We start from the raw sequence: 22,775 nt of genomic DNA, 5'->3' as shown, positions 1-22,775 counted from the left end.
TATCTCCTTCTTGTTCCAGTATTTCCCAATATTTCGGCCGAAGAATGGATGCTTTTGAATTCTGGTGCTGGAGGAGACTCTTGAGAGTCCCATGGACTGCAAGAAGATCAAACCTGTGTCTTCCTGTGCTGATCTATGTACGTGCTTGGTTGGTACACTTATGAACACTACCATATATTTAAGAGCTCCAAATTCCTATCGCACCTGGCGGCAGGGAGCCACCCCTTGCGGGCTTTCTTTCCGCGGGGTGGGCGAGAGACACGTGCCACAAACGCGCGTCCGGAGGCTCCTCGCCGCCTCGCGTTGCCGGAGGAATCCTCCCGGCGCAGCAGCAGTCTATCCTCTTCGCGCCGCGCCGCCTCCCTCCGACGCGGCCTCCCGTTTCCTCCGCCGCCCAGAGGCCGCGGGGCGGGGCGCGGGCCCGGGAGAGTCCCTCCTTCCCTCCTTCCATCTTCGCCATGGCCGCCCGCTGCCTGCTCCGCGCCCTGCCGCTCCTGGCCGCCCTGTGGCAGGGAGTCGCGCGGGGGAACCAGGAGCTGCGCCCCCCGCCCGCCAGGATAGGTAGGGAGGGGCGGAGGGGGCTGGGGGGGGGAGGAAGGGGACCCTCGGCCGCCTCGTTACTTTTCGGCAAGGCGCTGAAGGGCAAAGACGCAAACACACACATCTTTCCAATTGCACCTACGCGCACACTCGTGCATTGATGCAAAGGTGCCTTGAAGCATGTGCAGAGCGCTCAGCTTCCCGAGTGCTACACGCATAGAGGGGAAAGGCGCTCCGCATCTTGCCTTTAGGATCTTGATTGCAATAGCCTTTGTTTTGTTTTTGAAGTTGGGGTTCTCCACACGGATTTTGACAAAGATGAGATATAACAGAGTCGTCCCTTCATTTCAAAGGGGGCTGGCTCCCTGGCCACACATTCGTCCTTTGAGATGGATCTGCTTTCAGGAACACCCAACTCAGTTTGGAGACTGAGTTTGAGATCCTGAGATGGATCTTGAGGAGAACTTCAAGAGGATGCAAATTCTCTGCCCTGTGTCCCATTGTGATAGGAAAAGCTCTGTGGGGTGAATTTTCACATCCATGCAAAATCACAGGACATTCAGCATACATCGCTTCAGCATCTTATTAATGCAGACAAAATGCCACCTTTAAAATTCTAGTTTCCTTACTAGGAGACCATGGGCAAAAGGAGAGGCCTTTTTACTGGGCCATGGCAACCAGCAGAAAATAGGGAAGTGGGTTTTTCTTGCCCCCCCCCCTTTCTCTTGAGCCTGGCATCATGTACTTGGGAGTTCACCCTTTGAGGAAACTCAATTCCCAATAACCGTGAGCTGCTACATGTGCTTGTGCAGACATGCATTTCACATGAAACTTCAGTTACGGTAGGTGTAAAGTTTGTATTGAAGCAAATAAGCAAATAATTGAAGCAAATAATGCTTTGCTACACAAAGTTCCGCCAGCCCTATTGGGACATGAGTTTCTGTGCACCATTGACTCATGGGCTTGTGAAAGATGTGCTGACTCTAGTTGGAAACCCACATGTGGCTTTTTGAAACAAGCTAGTCCAGTTTTTCCTTTAGAAAATGCTTACAGCAAACTGCTTACAACAGTTGGACAACTTATATGGGAGAAAGAACTGCACGTGCAAATAAAGGATTCTAAATGCTATGTATAATAATAATAATAATAATTAATAAGTTATTTATACCCCGCCCATCTGGCTGGGTTTCCCCAGCTACTCTGGGCAACTACCAACAAAATTTTAAAATGCAATAGTCCATCAAACATTAAAAGCTTCCCTAAACAGGGCTGTCTTTAGAGGTCTTCTAAAAGTCTGGTTTTTCGCTTTGACATCTGGTGTGCGGGTGCCACTACCGAGAAGGCCCTCTGCCTCGTTCCCTGTAACTTGGCTTCTCGCAGTGAGGGAACCGCCAGAAGGCCCTCAGCGCTGGACCTCAGTGTCCGGGGAGAACGAAGGGGAAGTTTTTAAAGTTTAATGTTTTATCATGTTTTTAATATTCTGTTGGGAGCCGCCCAGAGTGACTGAGGAAACCCAGCCAGATGGGCAGGGTATAAATAATAAATAATAATAATTATTATTATTATTATTATTATTATTATTACTCTCAGGAACTCCTGGGACGTACCTTTATGGTAGATTGGTGATGCTCTTAAATGGCATGCAAGTTTTTCGCAGTGATCGCACAGTGCCCTTGGCATTAAAATGCCAGTCTGTACCCCTCCCCCTGCTATTTAATCTAGATCTACTTTTTCCTTGAAATATCCAGTAAGTTTTTTAAACAAATAAACTGTTGTCAGAGATCTTTTAATCCGTTCCGGAGGTCCGTTTGTAAACCAAAACAGGTTGTAACCCAAGGAGCACTTTCGCCAAAGGGGCCTTCAAAAAAAATTTGTTCGTAATCCCCCCAAAAATGGGTTGTAATCCAAAAAAAGTTCGCAAACCAGGACACGCATGTCCGGGTTTGACGTATTTGTAATCCAAAATATATGCAAACCAGACTGTTCGCAAACCAAGGTACCACTGTATTAAACCTCTGTCTGGACTTCATTGCTCATTACAGTTTACAGTGGTACCTCGGGTTACATAGGCTTCAGGTTACAGACTCCGCTAACCCAGAAATAGTACCTCGGGTTAAGAACTTTGCTTCAGGATGAGAACAGAAATCGTGCTCCAGCGGCGCGGCGGCAGCAGGAGGCCCCATTAGCTAAAGTGGTGCTTCAGGTTAAGAACAGTTTCAGGTTAAGAACAGACCTCCGGAACGAATTAAGTACCACCTTGCCCAAATCTTGCAGGACAAGGATACCCACACGACCCTGAAGGTGGCTAGGTTCCTAGTTGCTGTCCTTTCCCAAAAGCGACGCCAAGGAGCTCTACAAGCTAATTAAGGCGTAGCATGCCTTTCCATTTTATAGTATTTTATTGTTATAGTGGTGTTTTAGCGATCGTTGTTTTTTTTTTTTCCTCCTTACGGCACAAACTGTTATTTATGTGTTGTTTTTACCTGTATGGGCCTATGGCCGTAATAAATGATATTAAATATTACTTAACCCAAGGTACCACTGTATTTAAGTGGTTCAAAACTCTTTCAGGCCACTGTGCCCTTGCTTTCAAAAACACATCCCTTGGGCCTGATCCAGCAGGGTCTTCTGATGTTCTTATAGAATTACAGAATTGTAGAGGAGGAAGAGATCCCGAGGGTCATCTAGTCCAGCCCAGTGCAATGCAGGAATCTCGACGGAAGCATCCATGACAGATGGCCCTCCAACCTCTGCATAAAAAGCTCCCATGAAAGAGAGTCCACCACCTTCCGAGGGAATCTTATGCAGGTTACCTTATTCTGAGTTCTGTTGAAAGGAATTAAATACAGGAAAATTAACTTTATTCCAGGTGTGATTGGAGCTGGCGTCGGGGGCACATCTGCAGCCTATTTCCTGCGCCAGAAGTTTGGTAAAGACATCCAGATTGATATCTTTGAAAGAGGAGAAGTCGGAGGACGTGCAGCTACTATCAATTTGGAAGGGAAATACTACGAAGCAGGAGGATCGGTCATCCATCCCCTTAACCTGCACATGAAACATTTTGTGAAAGAGCTAGGTATGGACACCTTGTTTTCCCTAGGAGCAGGTTTCATTCCTGCTCCTTTGTCCTTATGCCAGTGGAAACTGTTTTGGTTCCATTTCACGCCAATGCTTGCTACAGTACAGCCTTCTCTGCCCACCAGATGTGTTGGATTACAATTCCTATCCACACCAGCCGGTTATAGTCTAAAACATCTGGAGGGCCCAATGTCTGGGAAGGTTGCTATAATTAATTTGGAGGAAATGGGAGGGGCGTTTTCTTTCTGGGGGTGCTTGTGCAGGGCCGTCTTAAGCATATCTGGCACCATGGTGCAAAGATCCCTCCTGCGCCCCTTCCTTCCCAGAGTTGACCTTTTTTAGGGCTGGAGGAGGCGGGCAGCGGCTGGAGGGTGGCTTCTCTGGCAGGGAAAAGGCGGAGGCTGGACGCGGCGCCTCCTGGCTCAGCTGGACGCTTAGTGCCGCGGTGGCCACAGCAGGCAGCACAACGAGCAAGCGGGTGTGCGCCAAGCGAGCGAGGGCGCATGCGCCGCCAAGCTTCGGCTCGGTTTTTTCCCCTTTTAGTCTTCTGGCGCCCCGCAGAATACGGCACCTGCAGGCTAAAAGGGAAAAAACCGAGTCGAATCTAGGCGGGAGCGACGCATGCGCCCTCGCTCACTCAGCGCGCTCATTTGGTGTTCCCCAGACTCTCGCCTAGCGCCTTCCAGAACTTGGCGCCCTGGCGCCCTGTGCCACTAGCCTCAATGGGTAAGACGGGCCTGTGTTTGTGTGTGTGACAAGTCTGGGTATCGCTGCTTTACTTCCTCTCAGAATGTAAGCTGTAAGCCACAGTCACAAGAATAAGATGGGTACATCTCAGGTGTCAAAAGCCAAGGTAAAGAGGTGTGTCTTCCGCACTTGCCAGAAGGTGTATAATGAAGTTGTCTTCTCCACCACAGAAAAGGCCCTTTCCTGGACTGCACCCCCCTATGCCATTCTTAGCACCCAAGTGTGTCAGTAGGGAAGGACACAGTCTTTCATGTACCTAGGGTTGTTTAGCTTTAAACACTCATGTGAGCACCTTGATTTAGGCTCGGAAATGAACCAGCAACCAGTGCTGTTGTTTTAAAACACTGGTTTTATGAGATCTGAATCAGATCTACGTAAAGTGTGACAAGTTCCGCAATACAGTTGTACCTTGGATCCCGAATGCCTTAGTGCTTGGACGTTTTGGCTCCTGAACACCGCAAACCTAGAAGTGAGTGTTCCGGTTTGCAAACGTTCTTTGGAAGCCGAACGTCCGACGGGGCTTCCGCAGCTTCCAATTCCTGCAGCCAATCGGAAGCCGTGCTTTGGTTTCCAAACATTTTGGAAGTCAAATGGACTTCCGGAACGGATTCCGTTTGACTTCCAAGATACGACTGTAGTCACATACCAGAAAGGAAATGAACACTCCCTACCGATTTCCGAAAAAGACACAAGTGAACAGCAGACTTAGGTAAAGGTAAAGGGACCCCTAACCATTAGGTCCAGTCGTGGCCGACTCTGGGGTTGCGGCGCTCATCTCACTTTACTGGCCGAGGGAGCTGGCGTTTGTCCGCAGACAGCTTCTGGGTCATGTGGCCAGCATGATTCAGCCACTTCTGGCAAACCAGAGCAGCACACGGAAACGCTGTTTACCTTCCCGCCGGAGTGGTACCTATTTATCTACTTGCACTTTGACGTGCTTTCAAACTGCTAGGTTGGCAGGAGCAGGGACCGAGCAATGGGAGCTCATCCCGTCGCGGGGATTCAAACCGTCGACCTTCTGATTGGCAAGTCCTAGGCTCTGTGGTTTAACCCACAACGTCACCCGGGTCCCAGAACAGCAGACTTACTGGAGTTCAAATTTAAAAATATGGGTTCCCACCAAATCCTGTGTCTGATAGAGAGGCCTGTGTGCACCCATCCATCACCCACCAAATCTCAAATGGATGCAGAGTTCTCACCCTGCTGCCCCAGTGTCAACTCAGACTTTCTCCCAGTTCACAAGCTGTGCTTTCAAACCTGCAGGTCTTAACGTCCATCAAGGTCAAGGTGGCCTTTTGGGCATCTACAATGGAGATGAGTTTGTCTTTGAGGAGAGCAGCTGGTACGTTTGGAATTTTCTCAAGCTCCTCTGGCATTACGGACTGAATCCTGTGCGGATGTACATGTGGGTAGAGGATGTGCTAGACAAATTTATGAGGTAAGTCTGCCTGTCTCAATGTAGGCCCCCTCCCCACCCACCTTGGCAAGGCACCTACAGCCACTGCACCTTTTTCTGACACTTGTGGGGCTCCGGCCCTTGCCAGTACTTTTGAAACATCTGGAAGGCACCAGACTGGCAAAGGCTGCCTTAACCCCAAACTGGAATGGTTTACTCATTCTGGCTAGGAAGTTAGATGTTGCCCACCTTTTACTAAAAAATAATAATACAGTGGTACCTCGGGATAAGTACTTAATTCATTCCAGAGGTCCATTCTTAACCTGAAAATGTTCTTAACCTGAAGCACCACTTTAGCTAATGGGGCCTCCTGCTGCTGCTGCACCACCGGAGCACAATTTCTGTTCTCATCCTGAAGCAAAGTTCTTAACCCGAGGAAATATTTCTGGGTTAGTGGAGTCTGTAACCTGAAGCGTATGTAACCCGAGGTACCAATGGGGTAGGCAACCTAAGGCCCGGGGGGCCAGATGCGGCCCAATCACCTTCTCAATCTGGCCCGCGGACGGTCCAGAAATCAGCATGTTTTTACATGAGTAGAATGTGTCCTTTTATTTAAAATGCATCTCTGGGTTATTTGTGGGGCATAGGAATTTGTTCATTTCCCCCCCAAAAAATATAGTCCAGCTCCCCCCCCCCAAGGTCTGAGGGTCAGTGGACTGGCCCACAGCTGAAAAAGGTTGTTGACCTCTGCCATACTCTCAGCGACCCTGTTAGCTAGCCAAGCTAGGAATGTTATCTCATAGGTTTAGCCTGTGATCAAGAGGATTTATTGATTACACAAATGTAAAGGATACTGCCTGCCCTCTACCCCCAATGCACTCTAGACTATGGGCTTGTCAAGCTGGTTTCCCCAGCCACTCTGATACCTGTTTCTGACAGCCATTTCAAAGCTTCAGGAGCAAGCAGAAGAACAAGTCTGCAAAATGATTATAACCACCTGAGATGCACAGTGAAGTCTGTCTTTACCTGAGGCCCCAAATGGAAGAAGCCTACAAAGAAGAAATTATATATATAAGAAATCAATTGCTTTACTCCAGGCCTGTTAAAATATGCTCTCCCTTAAGCCTTGATTCACTGCCAGTATTTTCTGTCTCATTAAGCCAGTGTGCATCAGCATTATTAGGACCCCTTTTTTATTTGCTATTTACAATCAGGTACAAGGTGGGAGAAAGAAAAAAACCTGTCCTATCAACACTGCACACAGATTCCTAAATAAATACCTGGAAGCACTAGCAAAGCAATCTGGGGTGCAGGCTTCTTAGCTATCAGTCCTGTGCATTGGAATAAGTTGCAATTAAATTAGGGTCCGTATTCTTACGTGGTTGTGCATACTGGTGGCACTCAGCAAAGCAATAATGAACGTCAATTTATTTTCTGTTTGAAAACAACACAAAGCTTCTGAAAGGGCACCATCCAATAGAAGTAAAGTCTTATCAAAAACAATACCAGTCACTAACTTTGTCTTCCTCCTGCACAGTCTTTGCTTTCCCATATCTTAATTCTTTCCCCCCTTTTGCACAAAGGATCTATCGGTATCAGGTTTACGACTATGCCTTCAGTAGCAACGAGGGTTTACTTCATGCCCTTGGAGGGGCTGACTTCGTTCAGATGCTGAATGTTACCATTGATCAGGCCTTGCAGAAGACCAGCTTCTCTCAGAAGTTCATCAATGAGATGGTGACTCCAGTTATGAGAGTCAACTATGGCCAAGGTGCCAACATCAATAGCTTTGTGGGTAAGTGGCAGTGCTTGTTTGCAGATTTGTACCTTGCCATATCTTGAAGGTTCAAGGAATTGAAAATAAAAGCTGCTGATTTTCATAATGCTGTTATACAAATCCATATGGTGTGTCTGCGTTTGCAATTCTGGTCACCTCACCCCAAAAAGGATGCTGTAGACTTGGAAGAGGTGTTGAGAAAAGGCCAACCAAAATGATCAAGGGGATGGAGTGACTCCCGGTTCCAGCGTTTGGGACTTTTTAGGTTACAAGATTATGTAGGGCACAGAGAAAGTGGATCAAGAAAAGCTTTTCTCCCTCTTCCTTCCACAGGGCCTGTAAGACAGAACCATTCTGCCTGGCTTTCAATTTGAACTTAGCCTAATCTTTTATTCCCCTTCCTTCCCTTCCCCTCCCCTTTTTATGAAGATTACCCGCTCTGGGATCCCACAGCTAATTCTCCCCTGGTCTTCTCACTGGCCCAAGTGGGTCTAATTTAGCCAGCTAGCCCTGGTGATCATCTGATGTTTATTGGATGGATTTTCCTCCTAAACTGATTTTTGATTTTATTGTTATTCACGTTTTATACCGTATTTTATGCTGTTTTTTGTAGCATCAATTAAGTGTTTTAAATTTGTTTTTAGCCGCCCTGACCCCAGTTTTCTGAACTGGAAAGGGCAGAGTATAAATAAAAATTTATTATTATTATTATGCTAGAACTTGTGGACACCCAATGAAGCTCAATGTTCTTTCATCTGTCCTGAAAGGACTTCCTCATGCAGTGCATGGTTAAACTGTGGAACTCGTTCCCACAGGGATAGCCACTATCTTGGATGGCTTTAAAAGAGAATTAGACAAATTCCTGGAGGAGATTGGGACGCGGGTGGCGCTGTGGGTTAAACCACAGAGCCTAGGACTCGCTGATCAGAAGGTCGGCGGTTCAAATCCCTGCAACAGGGTGAGCTCCCGTTTCTCGGTCCCTGCTTCTGCCAACCTAGCAGTTCAAAAGCATGTCAAAGTGCAAGTAGACAAATAGGTACCACTCCAGCGGGAAGGTAAACGGTGTTTCCGTGCGCTGCTCTGGTTCGCCAGAAACTGTACGCCGGCTCCCTCGGCCAATAAAGCGAGATGAGCACCGCAACCCCAGAATCGGCCACGACTGGACCTAATGGTCAGGGGTCCCTTTACCTTTACCTAGATGGGCTACTGGCCTGATCCAGCAGGCTCTTCTTGTATTCAGGGATAGATTACAATTACTCAATATGTCTGCAAAGCACAGCCTTTAGATATTTCACTGAAAGAGGATATTTGCTGGAGGGCCAAATTCTCACGGGGACGCTTCTGTAATTTTTAACAAAAAATACCCAAATTCCTCTTCCTGATGGCCACAACCAAATGAAAGGCATTTTGCTGCCTGGAATAATCTGCATGAAGGGGATGTTTGAATGATGATCTCACGGACAAAATTCACTTTCTAGTACCGTATTTTTCTGTGTATAAAACTATATTTCCCCCCTATTTTTTCAAGTTTAAAATTGGGGGTTGTCTTATACACAGATAGTGCATATGGGGGATTTCTTTATTTGGATTCCCCCAAAATAGGGGTGTGTTATACACAGGGGCGTGTTATACACAGAAAAATACAGCATCTGTCTGCCTCACTATCCGAGTCAAGAACAGACCTGCTGCAAACATGTCCAAAGTACATGAGGTGATTTGCATGGCAACAGGGGGCTGGCTATGTGAGCAGAGGTTTTGGTTGGAGCCAGCCTGCCTGCTGTGGCGTCTTGGTGTCAAAAGCACGAATGACAGAGAATTCAGCAGGAGTCCTGTGAGTAGGAACAGAGGCCTGATAAGACACAAGGCCTTGTTAGTCATTCTAGTTTTAGTTAAATACACACAACTTTCTACAATCCTCTTTCTTCTGCTCTCCCATACATGGGATATGACTGACATTCTCTTAAGCTGGCCTTCACGAGCCTGGTGCCTTCCAGGTGTTGCTGGACTGCAACTCCCATCCACCCCAGACAGCATGGACCACGGTCAGGGATGATGGAGATTGTCATCCAGAGGGCATGAGACCCAGGAAGGCTGCTCTGTGAGTTACGCTCTCTGACTGGGCCTGCTACATTGTGTTTTCCCCAAGGACATCAATACAGGGCCTGTGTGCCCGTGAGGTGGGCTGAGGCAGCCGCCTTGAGTGGCAGAATCTCTTGGGCAGCAAAACCCCTGAAGGTATCCTGCCCGCCCCTGCCAGGGAAGCAAGGAGCAGCAGCAGCGGCTTTTGAAGACACTTCACTGGAAGCCCCTGTGCAACCTCAGCGAGCGAGGCTTTGGTGGTGGTGGCACCTTCCCATGTTGCCTCAGGCGGCAAAACAGGACGGGTTGCCCCTGCTCATTTCGTTTTTTGTCTGCCTTGAATTATGGCTTATTGTAGGTTACCTATTGTGTGTGTGTGCGTGTGTGTGTGTGGTGTACTATATACGTTGTGTAAAGTTTTAGTCACACTTTTGTATACACACCCCGGAATCTTCTGGTGATAAAGAAATAATAAAAAGAAATACTCTAATATTAGATATACAATCTTCAAATGCTTTTTTCTTCACTGTTAGTTTTAGAGTTCTGCAGGTTTGTGTGAAATTTTATTATTGCCTCCCTGGTAGGTGCCGTATCTTTGGCAGGCGCCGATTCTGGACTTTGGTCAGTAGAAGGTGGCAACAAACTTGTATGCACTGGCCTTGTTTCTGCTTCTAAAGCACAACTGATTTCTGGCACTGTTATTGCTCTGGAAGAGAAAACGCTGAAAAGGGGACGCTTAGGTGAGCTTGCTACAACATTCTTACACTTGGGATGCAGTAGAAAAAAATAATTGCATTAGAATCTGCTGGTTGAGATATATTGGTTTGGACAGGGAAGTCAGCACTGGTTGGGTAGATGAAAGGAAGGGCATAGATGTAGATAATAGAAGTCAGAAAGACTACTTGTAGTTGAAACTACAACTTTTTTCCTCTTCAAAGCCACCTGAAATCTGCTGGAAAACTGTCCTAGTGCTACATCAGGCAGATTACTCTTGATTATGTTTTAAATAAATAAAGTGTTGCTTTTTAAAAAGTACTTTCTTTGTCTCCCAGGAGATACTGCGAAGCTGTATGAAGTCACCTACAATTCTACATCAGGATTAATGTCAGAGCTGTACGACATCATTCTGATTGCCACCCCGTTGCAGCGTAAAATTGCCAACATAACTTTCCGCAACTTCAAGCCACCCATTCCCGAGTTCTCCCAGCCCTACCATCAGACTGTGGCAACGTTTGTCCATGGGCGCATTAACACTTCCTACTTTGGCTACCAGGATCCTTCAAAGTTCTCTTTAACTGCCATTTTCACAATGGAGCACCCAAAGTTGTTTATCAATTGTATTGGCATTGTCTCTCCAGTTGAAGATAAAACTAAGCCGCTTCTGAGCCCTGCTGTTTGGAAAGTGTTCTCACCCAAGCCTCTCACCAAGGAGCAACTGAATTTGCTTTTCTCATCTTACGATTCTGTTGAAGCGAAGACGTGGCTTGCCTACCCACACTACAGCCCCCCAGAGAAATGCCCCCCTATCATTCTCCATGACAGAATGTACTACCTCAACAGCATCGAATGGGCTGCAAGTGCCATGGAAATGAGTGCGATCGCAGCCAAGAATGCTGCTCTTTTAGCCTACCATCGTTGGTATGATAAGGCAGACATGATTGATCAAGAAGATTTGCACGAGAGACTCAAAACAGAACTCTGAGGTAGAATACACACGGCTGGGGAGGAAATCTAGGTTGGTATACTGTAGTTGGTGGGGTGGGGGAAGAGAAGAAAGTGGATCTGAGGATTTAGCAAGCTGTATCAGACCATGTGGTGCATCACCTACTGAAAACTCTTTTACTATATTTACAGGAAAAGATAGCAACGAGGCACAGGGGAGTGAAAGAATAGCTCTTTGAGCCATGCAGCTTAATTCAGGATTTTACTTTGTTAGCAACATGCAAGAGCCATCAGGTGCTGGGATGGGGTGGATTAGCAACTGACAGCAAGTAGCTGAAAGAAAAGGAGGGGTGACATTAAATGAAATTGTTATGATTTTTCCCATCAGTATACTGATGCCCACGAATTGTGTATTGTCATACTGTCCAAATATGTATGTCCCTTTCAGAAGTCCCAATCTTATACACTGTGATAATGGGTAACTCAAGCCATATTATTGCTAGACAAAGTAAGATTTCTGATGTTTAGCTGTGTCCGATATAAAATACAAATGTAGCCCAAGAGAGGGGATTGTGTGTATTTAGTTGCTTACTAAGGGAGGCTACTTACAGTTGATCCAGTTGACAGCCTTTTGCCATGAGGCGCATGACTGCTTTAAGCACAATCTAAATCCACTAAAAGTACGTAGTAGGAAATTGATTATCTTAAATGCACCTACGGCATAGATGCAGTTTATCTGATTCTATGCATTTCAGACTGCTTATGCTGTCCACTATTTGCACATCAGGCACAATAATGTCGCAACATGCCTGGTAAAAGAGCACAAAGCTAGCACTGAATACCATTCTATAAAATTATGTGCACTGACCTTTTGCTAGTATTCAGAAATTCTGAATGAAATCTGGCAATTTCTTTTAGTCTCTCAGCAAAAGGAAGTATGTAATGAGTTCATCTTCGTTATCCCAATGTGCTCTAGTACAGTCTCTTCAAAAGGGTAAGGTGCCTTAACTGATGAGCCTTACTGCCAAAAGTTTAGTTTACTGCTACATGCTAGAACAATTCATTCTGTTTATCAAATGAAAGAATTACACGGAGAAAACAGAAGAAGCCCTCAGTTTTATCCTGTTAATGCACTGAGAAATCAACCATGTAGACTTCAAACCACCCTGAATTTACTTTCAAAAAAGTAGAGTAAGTTGATCCAATTTTAACGATTTATTAAAAAAAAAATCACAAAGAGTGTGTCATGCCTGCAAAATCTACAGTACAAAAACAAATGTCCACATTGTAGCTTGTTCCACTGGTTTGTTTATACTCGTTCCAACGCTTCTAGCATAATGATGCTGTTTCCACGTATTACCTAGAAATAAAAACACTGAAAGTTAAACACCAACCAAATACTGCCAAGTGGCTTAAGGAAGAGTATTATAGACTCACAAAAGGGACCTGTTTCCCACATCACGAAAGACAGCTGCAGAAAGTCACCACACTTCAGTGCTTAAGCTTTGTTATTATTATTCCTACATTATTTGCTCAAAGCCTTTTAAAGGGCAATAACAAATAATAGTCATACTCGGGAGTTAACCCACTGACAACTCAATTCATTATAATTAGTCTATTTATGATTATGACTAACAGCGAACATCACCCAAAGCACCTTAATCTTCTAACGTAAAATACCAAAAATAAAAGGCAAGTCATCACCTGGTACTGAAAGGACAAACTGCGTGCCAGATGAGCTTCCTTAGGGAGAAAGATCTGAAACTGCAGCGCAACCACCAAAGTTTATCTCACGTGTTCCTACCCAGTTAACTAATGGGAGGAGAGAAAGCCGAAAAGGGTGCATCTAAGATTTGACAAGTTCATGTGGAAAGAGGCAGTTCTGAAGGAGTCTAGACACAAACCATACACCTTGGCCAATCTCAAGGTACCAGCTGTCCCAGGAACATGGGACAAGAAAACAAGGGGTTATGGAGAAGTCAGAGAAGAGCCTTCTGCAAGAGTTAAAAAAGATCCACAGCTACACTTAAGAATGTAAGAAGAGCCTGCTGGTTCAGGCCAATAGGCGTCTGGTCCAGCATCCTGTTCTCACTGGAGCACAAGAGCCCACTCCTCTTCTGTGGTTTCCAGTAACTTGTATCCAGGATTGCTGCCTCTCATATTATTTTAGGTTGGTCTCTTTATATTCCTCATAACTCTTAAGTACACACACTTACTGCTCTAGGTGACCTCATTTTAAGAAAAGGATGTTGCCAAAGATTCAAAAGTGCTGTAAAATCCTTGGGGCTAAAAAGATCATTTTCATGAAGAAATGCAGTTTGAATAGTCACCCAGAAGAAGCCTTTCAAACAGATCCTAAAATTCTTTCTTTGATGTATGAGTTCCAAAGCCACTGTACCACTTTTTGCCAAGTATGAGTAGAGCTTTGGTATACTCTATTGTGAACAAGTGTCATTTACAAAAGAATATGGATATTCCCTGCCTTCAGTGCAAACATGCCTTTGGAGCAGTATCCTGGTGTTCTTCAGAAGTGTTCTGTGAAAGTGGGTGGGATGGGGGACTTAGGAGGTTTATTTTGTCTACCTCTTTAGTTTAATTCTTGTTCTTTTTATTATAGTAGCTTTTGTAAGCTTTGAAAATTAATAAAACAAAATAAAAAAGTACTGCAAGATTTTGGATTATAGTTTGATATAGGACCAGGCAAAAGTGCAAAACCATATAGATGAACTCCTGCATATTAAAAAAAAATCTAACTCAAAGATAATTTTCTAGAAAATGCTTTTGATAAATTCTCAAGTACAATGGATGACATTAGCTTAGCTGCCTTTCTCAGTTTCAACTATTTTTAAAAGGTTAATTAATTTCTACTTACCACCATCCCTATGTTGTTCTGTTGTCCTCCTGGTGCCATTTCCACACACTCATCTATTACAAGATTCATAAATGGATCAAATCCTCTTAAGATTCCTTGGACATGCCGGCCACCATTTAATTTCACTGTAAGGAACAGTCAGGTTAGTTTACTTCTTCTTGGTACTTTATCTTGACTGTACGTTTGCTATGTCCAAGGCAACATTTAAGGAATTAAGATGGACAGATATGTAGGTAGTCTGTCTTTATCCTTTCTTGCTCACAATTGTGGAACCCAGTTTAAACCAGGGGAAAGATGTACTACTCGCTTTCATACGTTTGTTTGGCAGCTGGCTGTGCATCACAGGGAATCTAGGCTACTTTCCTGACTAGACATACGGGATGCAGTCATACCTCGGGTTGCGAATGTGATCAGTGTGGGAGACACGTTCGCAACCCGCAGCACTGCGTCTGCACACACGCATGACGTGATTCGGCGCTTCTGCGCATGTGCCAAAACCCGGAAGTAACCCATTCCGGTACTTCTGGGTTCGGCGTGGTCCGCAACCTGAAAACGTGCAACGCACAGCGTTTGTAACCCAAGGTATGACTGTACTGCTACAGAAGCAAAGAATGGGGGAAGTGAGTGCAGGTTGCCATTCAGCACAAGTTAGTATGGTAAGTCCCAGTAAAGTTTTCCTCCCAAAATGCAGCAAACAAAAAAAAAGCCATTCAACTTACATGACAGCTTCTTGTCCATAAATCTGAAAATTAAGTAATAGTGAATAATTAAGCATCACTGCAGTCAAATTCATCTCAACACAGGGAAAGGGTGAGTTATATGTCTTTAGAAAGAAAGAAAAATAGATATACGGCCTCCCTAGTTCTATGATCAATTCGCCCTAAGGAGGAAAACGACGAAGGTCCCGAACCACGTGCTGCTCTAATTTTTCGTAGCTCTATGACACACACGCACGACGTGCGGTGCATGATGGGAGCGAAGAGGCCCAAGCGCTCGCTCGCGGACTAACGGCGGCCGCCCCCCGCTCTTCCTCGCCTCCTTCCCATCGGGCTCCCCGGCCCCCGCCGCCCCTGCCGCCCCCCGCACTCACTTCTTCAGCTCCGGCGGGTGTGCTTTGCTCATCGTGTCTCCTCACAAGCAGCTCCGGCGACGAGCGTCTTCCTCCCGCCTTAGCACCGTTCCGGCGTGTGACGTCACGGCGCCGCTTCCGCTCTACCCCAATCAGGAGGAGCCTGTTGCGCCGGCGCGGACCACTAGCTTAACGCAAGGGACGCCTGCAGGGCGTGGACTACCTCGTCCTCGCAACCAATCAGCGCAGAGTAGAAGGCCGCGGTCTGCCCTCGGTTTTCCGCCGCCAACCAATCAGCGGCCGAGCTGTTCCCTTTGCGGGTGGGTCTTATCGACTCGTTTCCACCACGTGTAAAGCAACAGGTCATGCTTCATTTGCATTTAGGGTTTATTTGCATATATGCTAATATGTTTATGTATAGGGTTTAAGTATTTTATTTAAGACTTCCCATTGCATCCCAACTAGTGGACAAATAAGGACTCCATTATGCCCTTGGGAAATTAAGCCACACGTTTACCTGAGAGTAAAACTCATTTGTGCAGTGGGTTTTACTTCTGAGTAGACAGGCAAAGAAGAGAGTCTGCCTAGAATCTTGAGTATACTCAGTGCTTTTTTCTGGGGGTATGCAGAAACATTTTGTGAATCTTTGTACTTTTGTCCATTTACTGTATTTATTTTTCCCGATTTGAACTAACTATAATTTTTCTTGAGTCAAAATGAGGGTACCCCTAAATATTTTTTTAGGAAAAAAATACAGAGTATGTTTATTCTGAAAGCAATCATTGACATCATTAGTACTTGATAGAAAAAGCACACAGGATCTCTGGCTGCATGCGGTGGAAGTTAAACTTAGAAGCAAATGTACTTACACGGAAGCAGTTTCTATTATCGCATCCTTTTACTGCTGCTGCCTGGAATAATTACCATGCTTAAAATGCTGTCCCTATTCCTGTGATTGTAAACTGTTTTAACTGTTATTAATTCTAGATTCTAAATTATTACAGCCTGTCCTGAGATCTGCTGGTGAGGGGTAGGTCATAAATATAATAATAATTCCCCTAAATGCAATCCTAGGCTACATTCACACCATACATCTAAAAGCATATAGCTTTCCCCAAAATAAACCAGTTCCCAGTCCCAGGCCTCTTTGTGGGGAACTGTGTGCTTTAAATGTATGTTGTGGATGTGACCATAGTTTATCTCCCATGCATCCACCTCCCCAGTACCCATACCACTTTTCCAACACAGCTAAAATACCTACAATACACAATTTTCATTTTTAAAAACCATTTTTAATTCAACTTTAAGAAAATAATTCACAGTTTAAAGAAAGGAAGGCAGAAATAGGGGGCCGGGGCTTTGTTAATTCTTGGAACAGTATTCCTGCAGCCCCAAAGGGTCCTTGTCGTTGGAATGAGCACAACCACATTCACAGTAAATGCTGTTTGCTGGTCAGCATTTTTCTGGTTGTTGGGTCTAACCCAAGCACTCACAGCTCTACCTCCTACATCCGAAGGGGAAAACATTACTATTGGATTGGAAGGATGTAGTGCTAGTTGGCTCTGCAGCAGGGAATCCAAACCCTAATTAAAATTGTTACAGAATTCAGACGCAATTGAGGAGAAACCGTTTCAACACAGCAGCAATACTGTTGATCAGCACAGATAAATTTAATCACATATATAATGCATTAAACAAAAAAGTATGTTTTCAATGCAAGGGTAGGAAGGAATTATTGTTTTGCTTGCTGAGGAGCCAGGTGGGGCTTTTATATGTCACATTGTACTTGTCCCACTGACATCTTTTAGTAGAATTGTTATGCATAAACCTGAACGTGACACCTGAGTCTTCAAAGGCTGTTCCATAAACAAAGCTTCTCCATCAAAAGTTTACAGCGCTCCAGCCAGCTACAGTTCCCTGCATCCCTTAGAGGAAGACACAAAAAGCTGTTGGCCCCTAACCTTACCTCCTCTTTACCATGATATACCTTTAAAGTCATATATCTGAAGTTATTTTAAATATTTACAAGATAGCAAAAGCAGCCATGGGAACTTCCTCCCAGGGACAACTTTGTCTGCTAGATGCCTTATTGTAACATCTCACAGGAGTGTACAGGGGCAGCCTGCCTTTCAGATGTTTTGGACTACAACTCCCATCATCCTTTCGGCTGGGGCTAATGGGAACTGTAGTCCAACAACATCCAAAGGGTACCACGTTGGCTGCCCCTGCCTTACCACAATACATTCACTGCTTCTACAGCACACAGGTCAATAGCTGCCAATGAAAAAAAGGATGGAATAATTATTTTGCTTGGGTTGGGATCCCACAGTAGGTTCCACTGGGGAAATGTTCCTCACAATTGCTGAAGGTCTTTGAGCAGGGAAGAAGAGAAGGGAGTTGAAGGACTGTGGGTGCTTTGTGGCCAACGAAGGATTTCCCCCCGGCTGAAATGAACTTGGGAAATGGCTCAAGCATTCATGCATAGACTTCAAAATGAAACTGAGAAACAATACAAGGTTTTAATTTAAGAATCAAGTTTTATAAGTGTTTAGTTTGGGGCTGACTTTCAGAGTGTGGAGTGCCCAATAAAAACAAAAAAACAAATGTTGCCGTGTCATTCCAATGCCCAACAAAACAAAACAAAACACACAGAGGTGTTTAAAAATCCATTGAAAGCCACATTTCTGATTTAATTAGCAAAATCCAAGTGGTTTGCTTTGCAGGCTGCATTTTGCATGGTGGGGAGGTGTCATAAATGCCCCCTTCCTCACTGGGTCGGTAGAACTTCCCCTGCACACTGAAAACTAGCATTTCAGTGAGAAAAATTGAGCCTAACCTTCTCCCAACCTTCCCCATATGCATGGTTCCAATTTGCTCTTCTTCCACACTGGAAGCCTTTGAACAAGCAGTCTGAAGTGGTAATGTCCAGAAGAAGGATTAATACTAGATTCTGCGGAAGGCATAAGGATCCCCTCAGCTTTCGGGAATTCCTATTTGGGGGCAGTTTGGTTTCAGCACTGCTATTTCAAAAAATGAAATATCAAACCATCTCCTTCCGAAGAGACCACAGAGACAGAACTTCTGTGTGTCTATATTTGTAAGGCAGCTTAAGAAAGAGGCGGACAGCCAGTAGCTCTGTCTTGTTGAGACACCAGGTAGCACCTTCCGGATTCCCCTCCCCACACCCAACTTTGCTACCAGGTGGGGAAGAACCAGAACAAAAGGGTTTGACACGGGTCTGTGCACACACACATCACTGATGCCAAAGGAGCCTGTTTTCTTTTACACCATCTGACAATCTGCAGCCTTTCTCCCAAACCAAACCCTAAATTCTCAAGCCCTTCAGGAGGCCACGAGTATACAGTCACACCATAAAAAAGTCACTCTGGACACACCCCATGTTTTCTTTCTATGTTTCCAGAAAGGGTAATCAAGCCCATCTTAATTTTAATTGATTATCTCCCTTTCCCGTTCCTCCGCAAAGCCAGGGCGTTTACTGGGCAATGCTGGCCAAGTTCTCCTTCATCTTTTTGGTCATGCTGGGGATGAGGTGCATGTGGTCGTCCACACACTTTGTCACGCAGTTGTCCAGCTGCAGTTTGATCTGCTTCTCTTTGCTCCCTGAATCTAAGGAGTCCTTGGCTTGGTCATTACAATGCATCGTGCAGCGGGCAAGGCGGTCCTATAATTAGCAAAACAAACACAGAAATCAGAGGTGGGCAAGGCTAAGAATAAGTTACATTAACAGCCTTCATCAGTGGAACAAAATAACTTGAAAGCTGCCATCCAAACAGGACTCTGAAAGAGCTTTTAAATGATTGTTTCAACAACAACAATAGATTTGTAGAATTGGAAGGTATCTCCAAAGGTAATCTAGTTCAACCCCCTGCAATGGCAATGCAGGAATAAATCAAGGCTACATTCACCACTTTAAACAGTCCTGCCTCCCCCCCCTCCTGAATTCTGGGTGCTGTAGTTTGTCAAGGGTGCTGAGAGTTGCTGGGACACCCCTAGTCCCCTCCCAGTGCTACAGTTCTCAGGGTGGACCACTTATCGGGGAACTCTGGGAACTGTAGCTCTCCTAGGGGAATAGGGGTTCTCCTAACACAGGTATCCAGAAGGCCAGATTTGATAAAGTAAAGGGCTGTGAGGGCCGACCAAAGTTATCAACCATTTGTTGTTGTGTTTTTTTAAGGACTGAAGTTGTTTTCTGATTTTACCCCAAAGTCATTGAGCTTTTTTTAGGATTGAGGTTGTTGAGGTTTCTTTTTAGGATTTTACCCCAGGAAATAAGCTGCCACAGGGGCCAGATTAAACCAACCAGCAGGCTGGATTAGGCCTCCAAAACAGACTTTGGACATGCCAAACTCGGCCCTCCAGATGTTTTGGGACTACAATTCCCATCATCCCTGACCACTGGTCCTGTTAGCTAGGGATCATGGGAGTTGTACAGTGGTACCTCAGGTTACATACGCTTCAGGTTACAGACTCCGCTAACCCAGAAATAGTAATAGTACCCAGAAATAGTACCTGAACTTTGCTTCAGGATGAGAACAGAAATCGCGTGGCAGCAGCAGTGGGAGGCCCCATTAGCTAAAGTGGTGCTTCAGGTTAAGAACAGTTTCAGGTTAAGAACAGACCTCCGGAACGAATTAAATACTTAACCCAAGGTACCACTGTAGTCCCAAAACATCTGGAGGGCCAAGTTTGCCTATGCCTGTCCTAGCAACTCAGCACTTTAAACAAACTACAGATCCCAGAATTCTTCGGGGGAAGCCATGACTGTTTGAACTGGTATGATACTGCTGCAAATGTGACCCAAGACATGCATTTGTTTAAGATGCTAAGCACATGAATCTGGTGGTTGAGCAATCCAGACCATTGCCCTCTCGAAAGATAAGAGTGCAACCCTGGAGGGTCTGGCAGATTGAGACCAAAGTCCAACTTCCCGCTGACCAGCTACTCTCCCACCTACACCCACCCCCACTTTTCTCCTCACCTGAAATCTCTCCAGCTCTTGGGTGACCACTGCCTGCGCCTGAGCCAGAGGCGCATGGCAGCGCTCAATGCACTGGTGCACTTGCTGCATGGAGGCCTTGTTGTTCTCACAGCAGGTCGCGCTGCACCGGAACATGATTCCCTGGAAAGAGCCGGGTGTCAGTAAGATAACCTCAGAAGAGCCACGCTGGGTCTGGCCCTGCCACCCTCTTTTCCCAGCCAGTGGCCAGCCAGGCGCTCCTGGGAAGCTCACAAGCAGCAAGGGATGTGGGCGACGGCCCTCCGCTGTTTGCCCCCCAGGAACTGATATTCAGAGGCAGACGGCCTCTAAACATGGTGGTTCCATTTAGTCATCTCTTGTCCACAAGATTCTCTCTCTAGCAGCAGGGAAGAAGAAAATCCTGCTCCGTAGCCCAGTTTTCAAAGGAACAGTCCAATGGGAAGGAACTTGTGGAACATTAGGGTCACAGGGTGAGCAGAGCGACTACTAGCAGGGGTCAGCAAACTTTTTCAGCAGGGGGCCGATACACTGGCCCTCAGACCTTGTGGGGGGCTGGACTTCATATATATTTGGGGGGGGGAATGAACGAATTCCTATGCCCCACCAATAATCCAGAGATGCATTTTAAATAAAAGCACACATTCTACTCATGTAAAAACACGCTGATTCCTGGACCGTCTGCGGGCCGGATTTAGAAGGTGATTGGGCCAGATCTGGCCCCCAGGCCTTAGTTTGCCTATCCATGGACTAGAGCAGTGTTTCCCAACCTTGGGCCTCCAGCTGTTTTTGGACTACAACTCCCATCATCCCTAGCTAGCAAGACCAGTGTTCAGGGATGATGGGAATTGTAGTTCAAAAACAGCTGGAGGCCCAAGGTTGGGAAACACTGGACTAGAGCAATGGTTCTCAGACTTTTTTCAGGCCACAGCCCCCTTAGTTCCTTGGTTCAATCCCCTGTGTCCCCTACCCTATAAACTGGCCTGTATTAAAATCTATCCCCAGCAGGGAAGCTCACTGAGGCCATCTGCGACTGGGGAGCCTGTTGCAAGGTGTAAGGGGGGGCAAACAGACCACCACAACCACTCTGGAGGAAGGGCAGGGTTGAAATTGTCAGGAGCTCACCCTACGCTCAAGTAGGACCCTGGCAGAGACACATGCCTGACTGGCATGTTCTCTCCCTCCTGGTCGATCGTTCGGGAGCTTCAAAAGCTTTCTTCTGCCCGAACATCACAGCGACCGATGCCAACAGACATCTTAGGCATCTGCAGAGTCTGCGCAGTTGCGTAACAGACCTCAGCAACTCAGCATTTTGGCTAATCTACTTTATTTACATATAAACACACATGGAGCACTGCACCATGGCTCCCTCTCTCTCTAGCATCAGAAAGCAAAGAGAAAAAGAAAAAAGGACAATAGCCCCACTTCACGGAACACAGTAACACAAACATCCTGTCTCCATCACTTCCCACTTTGTGGAGTCAAAACATACATTGCCATGTGAAAGACAAAAATCCCATGACTGCAACCATGGAGCAGGAATTCTAACAGAAATGTGGCAAATAATGGCCCATTCTTGCTGGGGTGCCTGCCTAACCTGGCGCCCTCCAGCACTTGCAGACTACAGCTTCCATCTGGAATGGTTCAGCCACACTTGTTGCGGCTGATGGGAGTTGTAGTTTAAAACACCTGGCGGGCATCAGGTTGGAAGACTGTTGCTTGGGAATTGCAGAACGCCCACCCGCACCCTGCCTCTCTGCCCTCTGACCCCTTCAAGTAGATGGGAGGGACCTAAAATCAGCACAATATCTATTATGCATCGCATGTACACCCCCATTTCTGAACACAGATGATTTGAGAGCCTGCTGGATCAGGCCAAAAGGGGCCTCCTGTTCTCACAGTGGTCAGCTCGATGCCCCAAAGGGAAACCCGCAGGGAGGACCCGAGCACAAGGGCACCCTCCCCTCCTGCAACTGGGGTTCAGAAACATCGCTGCGTCCTACCCTGGAGACAGCGCAGCCTCCCTGGCTAGCAGCCCCCGACAGCCCCCTCCTCCTCCTCCTCCATGAATTCGTGTAGCGCTCCATTAAAGCCCAGGCTGGTGCCCTGAGGCAGCGCGTTCCCGCGGCCCGCATCCCCACGTGCGCTCCAAGCGCGGCCCGACCTGCATCTTCCGGATGTTCTCCCGCTCCAGCCCCTGCACCATGCCGTCGATGGCCTCCTGCACGCGGAGCTGCTGAGCCTCGGCCATGCCGCCTCGCCCCGCGCATGGAGGAAGGTCGCCTCGGCGGCAGCCCGGCCCTCTCCCCGCCCCCGGCCACTGCTTCCCGGGTCAAGGCGCGCCGCGCTTCCGCGGAGCTCGCCCGCCTGCGCAGCTCCGCAGCAACCTCGCGCGCCCGGCGCCCGGCACTGCACGGCCCCGGGGAGGGAGGAAGGCAGGCAGGCAGGGGAGGCCGCTCGCCTGGCCCAAAGCCGCGCCGCTTGGATTCCTGCCAGCCGGGCTTTGCTGCCCCAGGCAGAGCAAGGAAGGTCCGGGCGAGGCGTTGCCGCACCGGGAGC

The 22,775-nt window shown here is 46.6% G+C and overlaps 3 protein-coding genes across 5 annotated transcripts; 1 reads left to right on the top strand and 2 right to left on the bottom strand.

The window, feature by feature from the left end:
- The first annotated feature begins 442 nt into the window (after positions 1 to 442).
- PCYOX1 (prenylcysteine oxidase 1) lies at positions 443 to 13,942 on the top strand. The gene is made up of 6 exons (XM_083629499.1): positions 443 to 561; positions 3,410 to 3,616; positions 5,629 to 5,803; positions 7,345 to 7,556; positions 10,202 to 10,357; positions 10,670 to 13,942. The coding sequence occupies exons 1-6, from the start codon at positions 459 to 461 to the stop codon at positions 11,317 to 11,319; spliced, it is 1,503 nt and encodes a 500-aa protein (XP_083485625.1). The 5' UTR covers positions 443 to 458; the 3' UTR covers positions 11,320 to 13,942.
- SNRPG (small nuclear ribonucleoprotein polypeptide G) lies at positions 12,480 to 15,375 on the bottom strand. The gene is made up of 4 exons (XM_083629793.1): positions 15,242 to 15,375; positions 14,871 to 14,893; positions 14,152 to 14,276; positions 12,480 to 12,639 (listed from the first exon to the last, which is right to left on the bottom strand). The coding sequence occupies exons 1-4, from the start codon at positions 15,271 to 15,273 to the stop codon at positions 12,589 to 12,591; spliced, it is 231 nt and encodes a 76-aa protein (XP_083485919.1). The 5' UTR covers positions 15,274 to 15,375; the 3' UTR covers positions 12,480 to 12,588.
- Positions 15,376 to 16,490: 1,115 nt separating this feature from the next.
- Positions 16,491 to 22,542, bottom strand: FAM136A (family with sequence similarity 136 member A). 3 transcript variants are annotated; one of them, XR_014551827.1, is made up of 4 exons: positions 22,381 to 22,542; positions 20,220 to 20,360; positions 17,729 to 18,902; positions 16,491 to 17,664 (listed from the first exon to the last, which is right to left on the bottom strand). XR_014551827.1 is itself a non-coding variant. In XM_083629762.1 (3 exons), the coding sequence occupies exons 1-3, from the start codon at positions 22,465 to 22,467 to the stop codon at positions 18,714 to 18,716; spliced, it is 417 nt and encodes a 138-aa protein (XP_083485888.1). In that variant the 5' UTR covers positions 22,468 to 22,542; the 3' UTR covers positions 16,491 to 18,713. The 3 variants fall into 3 exon arrangements, 1 of the variants encoding a protein (XP_083485888.1); XR_014551828.1 differs by having other exon boundaries at positions 20,220 to 20,966; positions 21,107 to 22,485; XM_083629762.1 differs by having other exon boundaries at positions 16,491 to 18,902.
- Between the last annotated feature and the right edge of the window lie 233 nt (positions 22,543 to 22,775).

This window comes from Podarcis filfolensis (genome assembly GCF_964270895.1).
Source record: "Podarcis filfolensis genome assembly, chromosome: 8".
Lineage (NCBI taxonomy): Eukaryota > Metazoa > Chordata > Lepidosauria > Squamata > Lacertidae > Podarcis > Podarcis filfolensis.
Note: the sequence above shows the minus strand (reverse complement) of the source record. Positions and strands in the feature narration are given on the sequence as shown.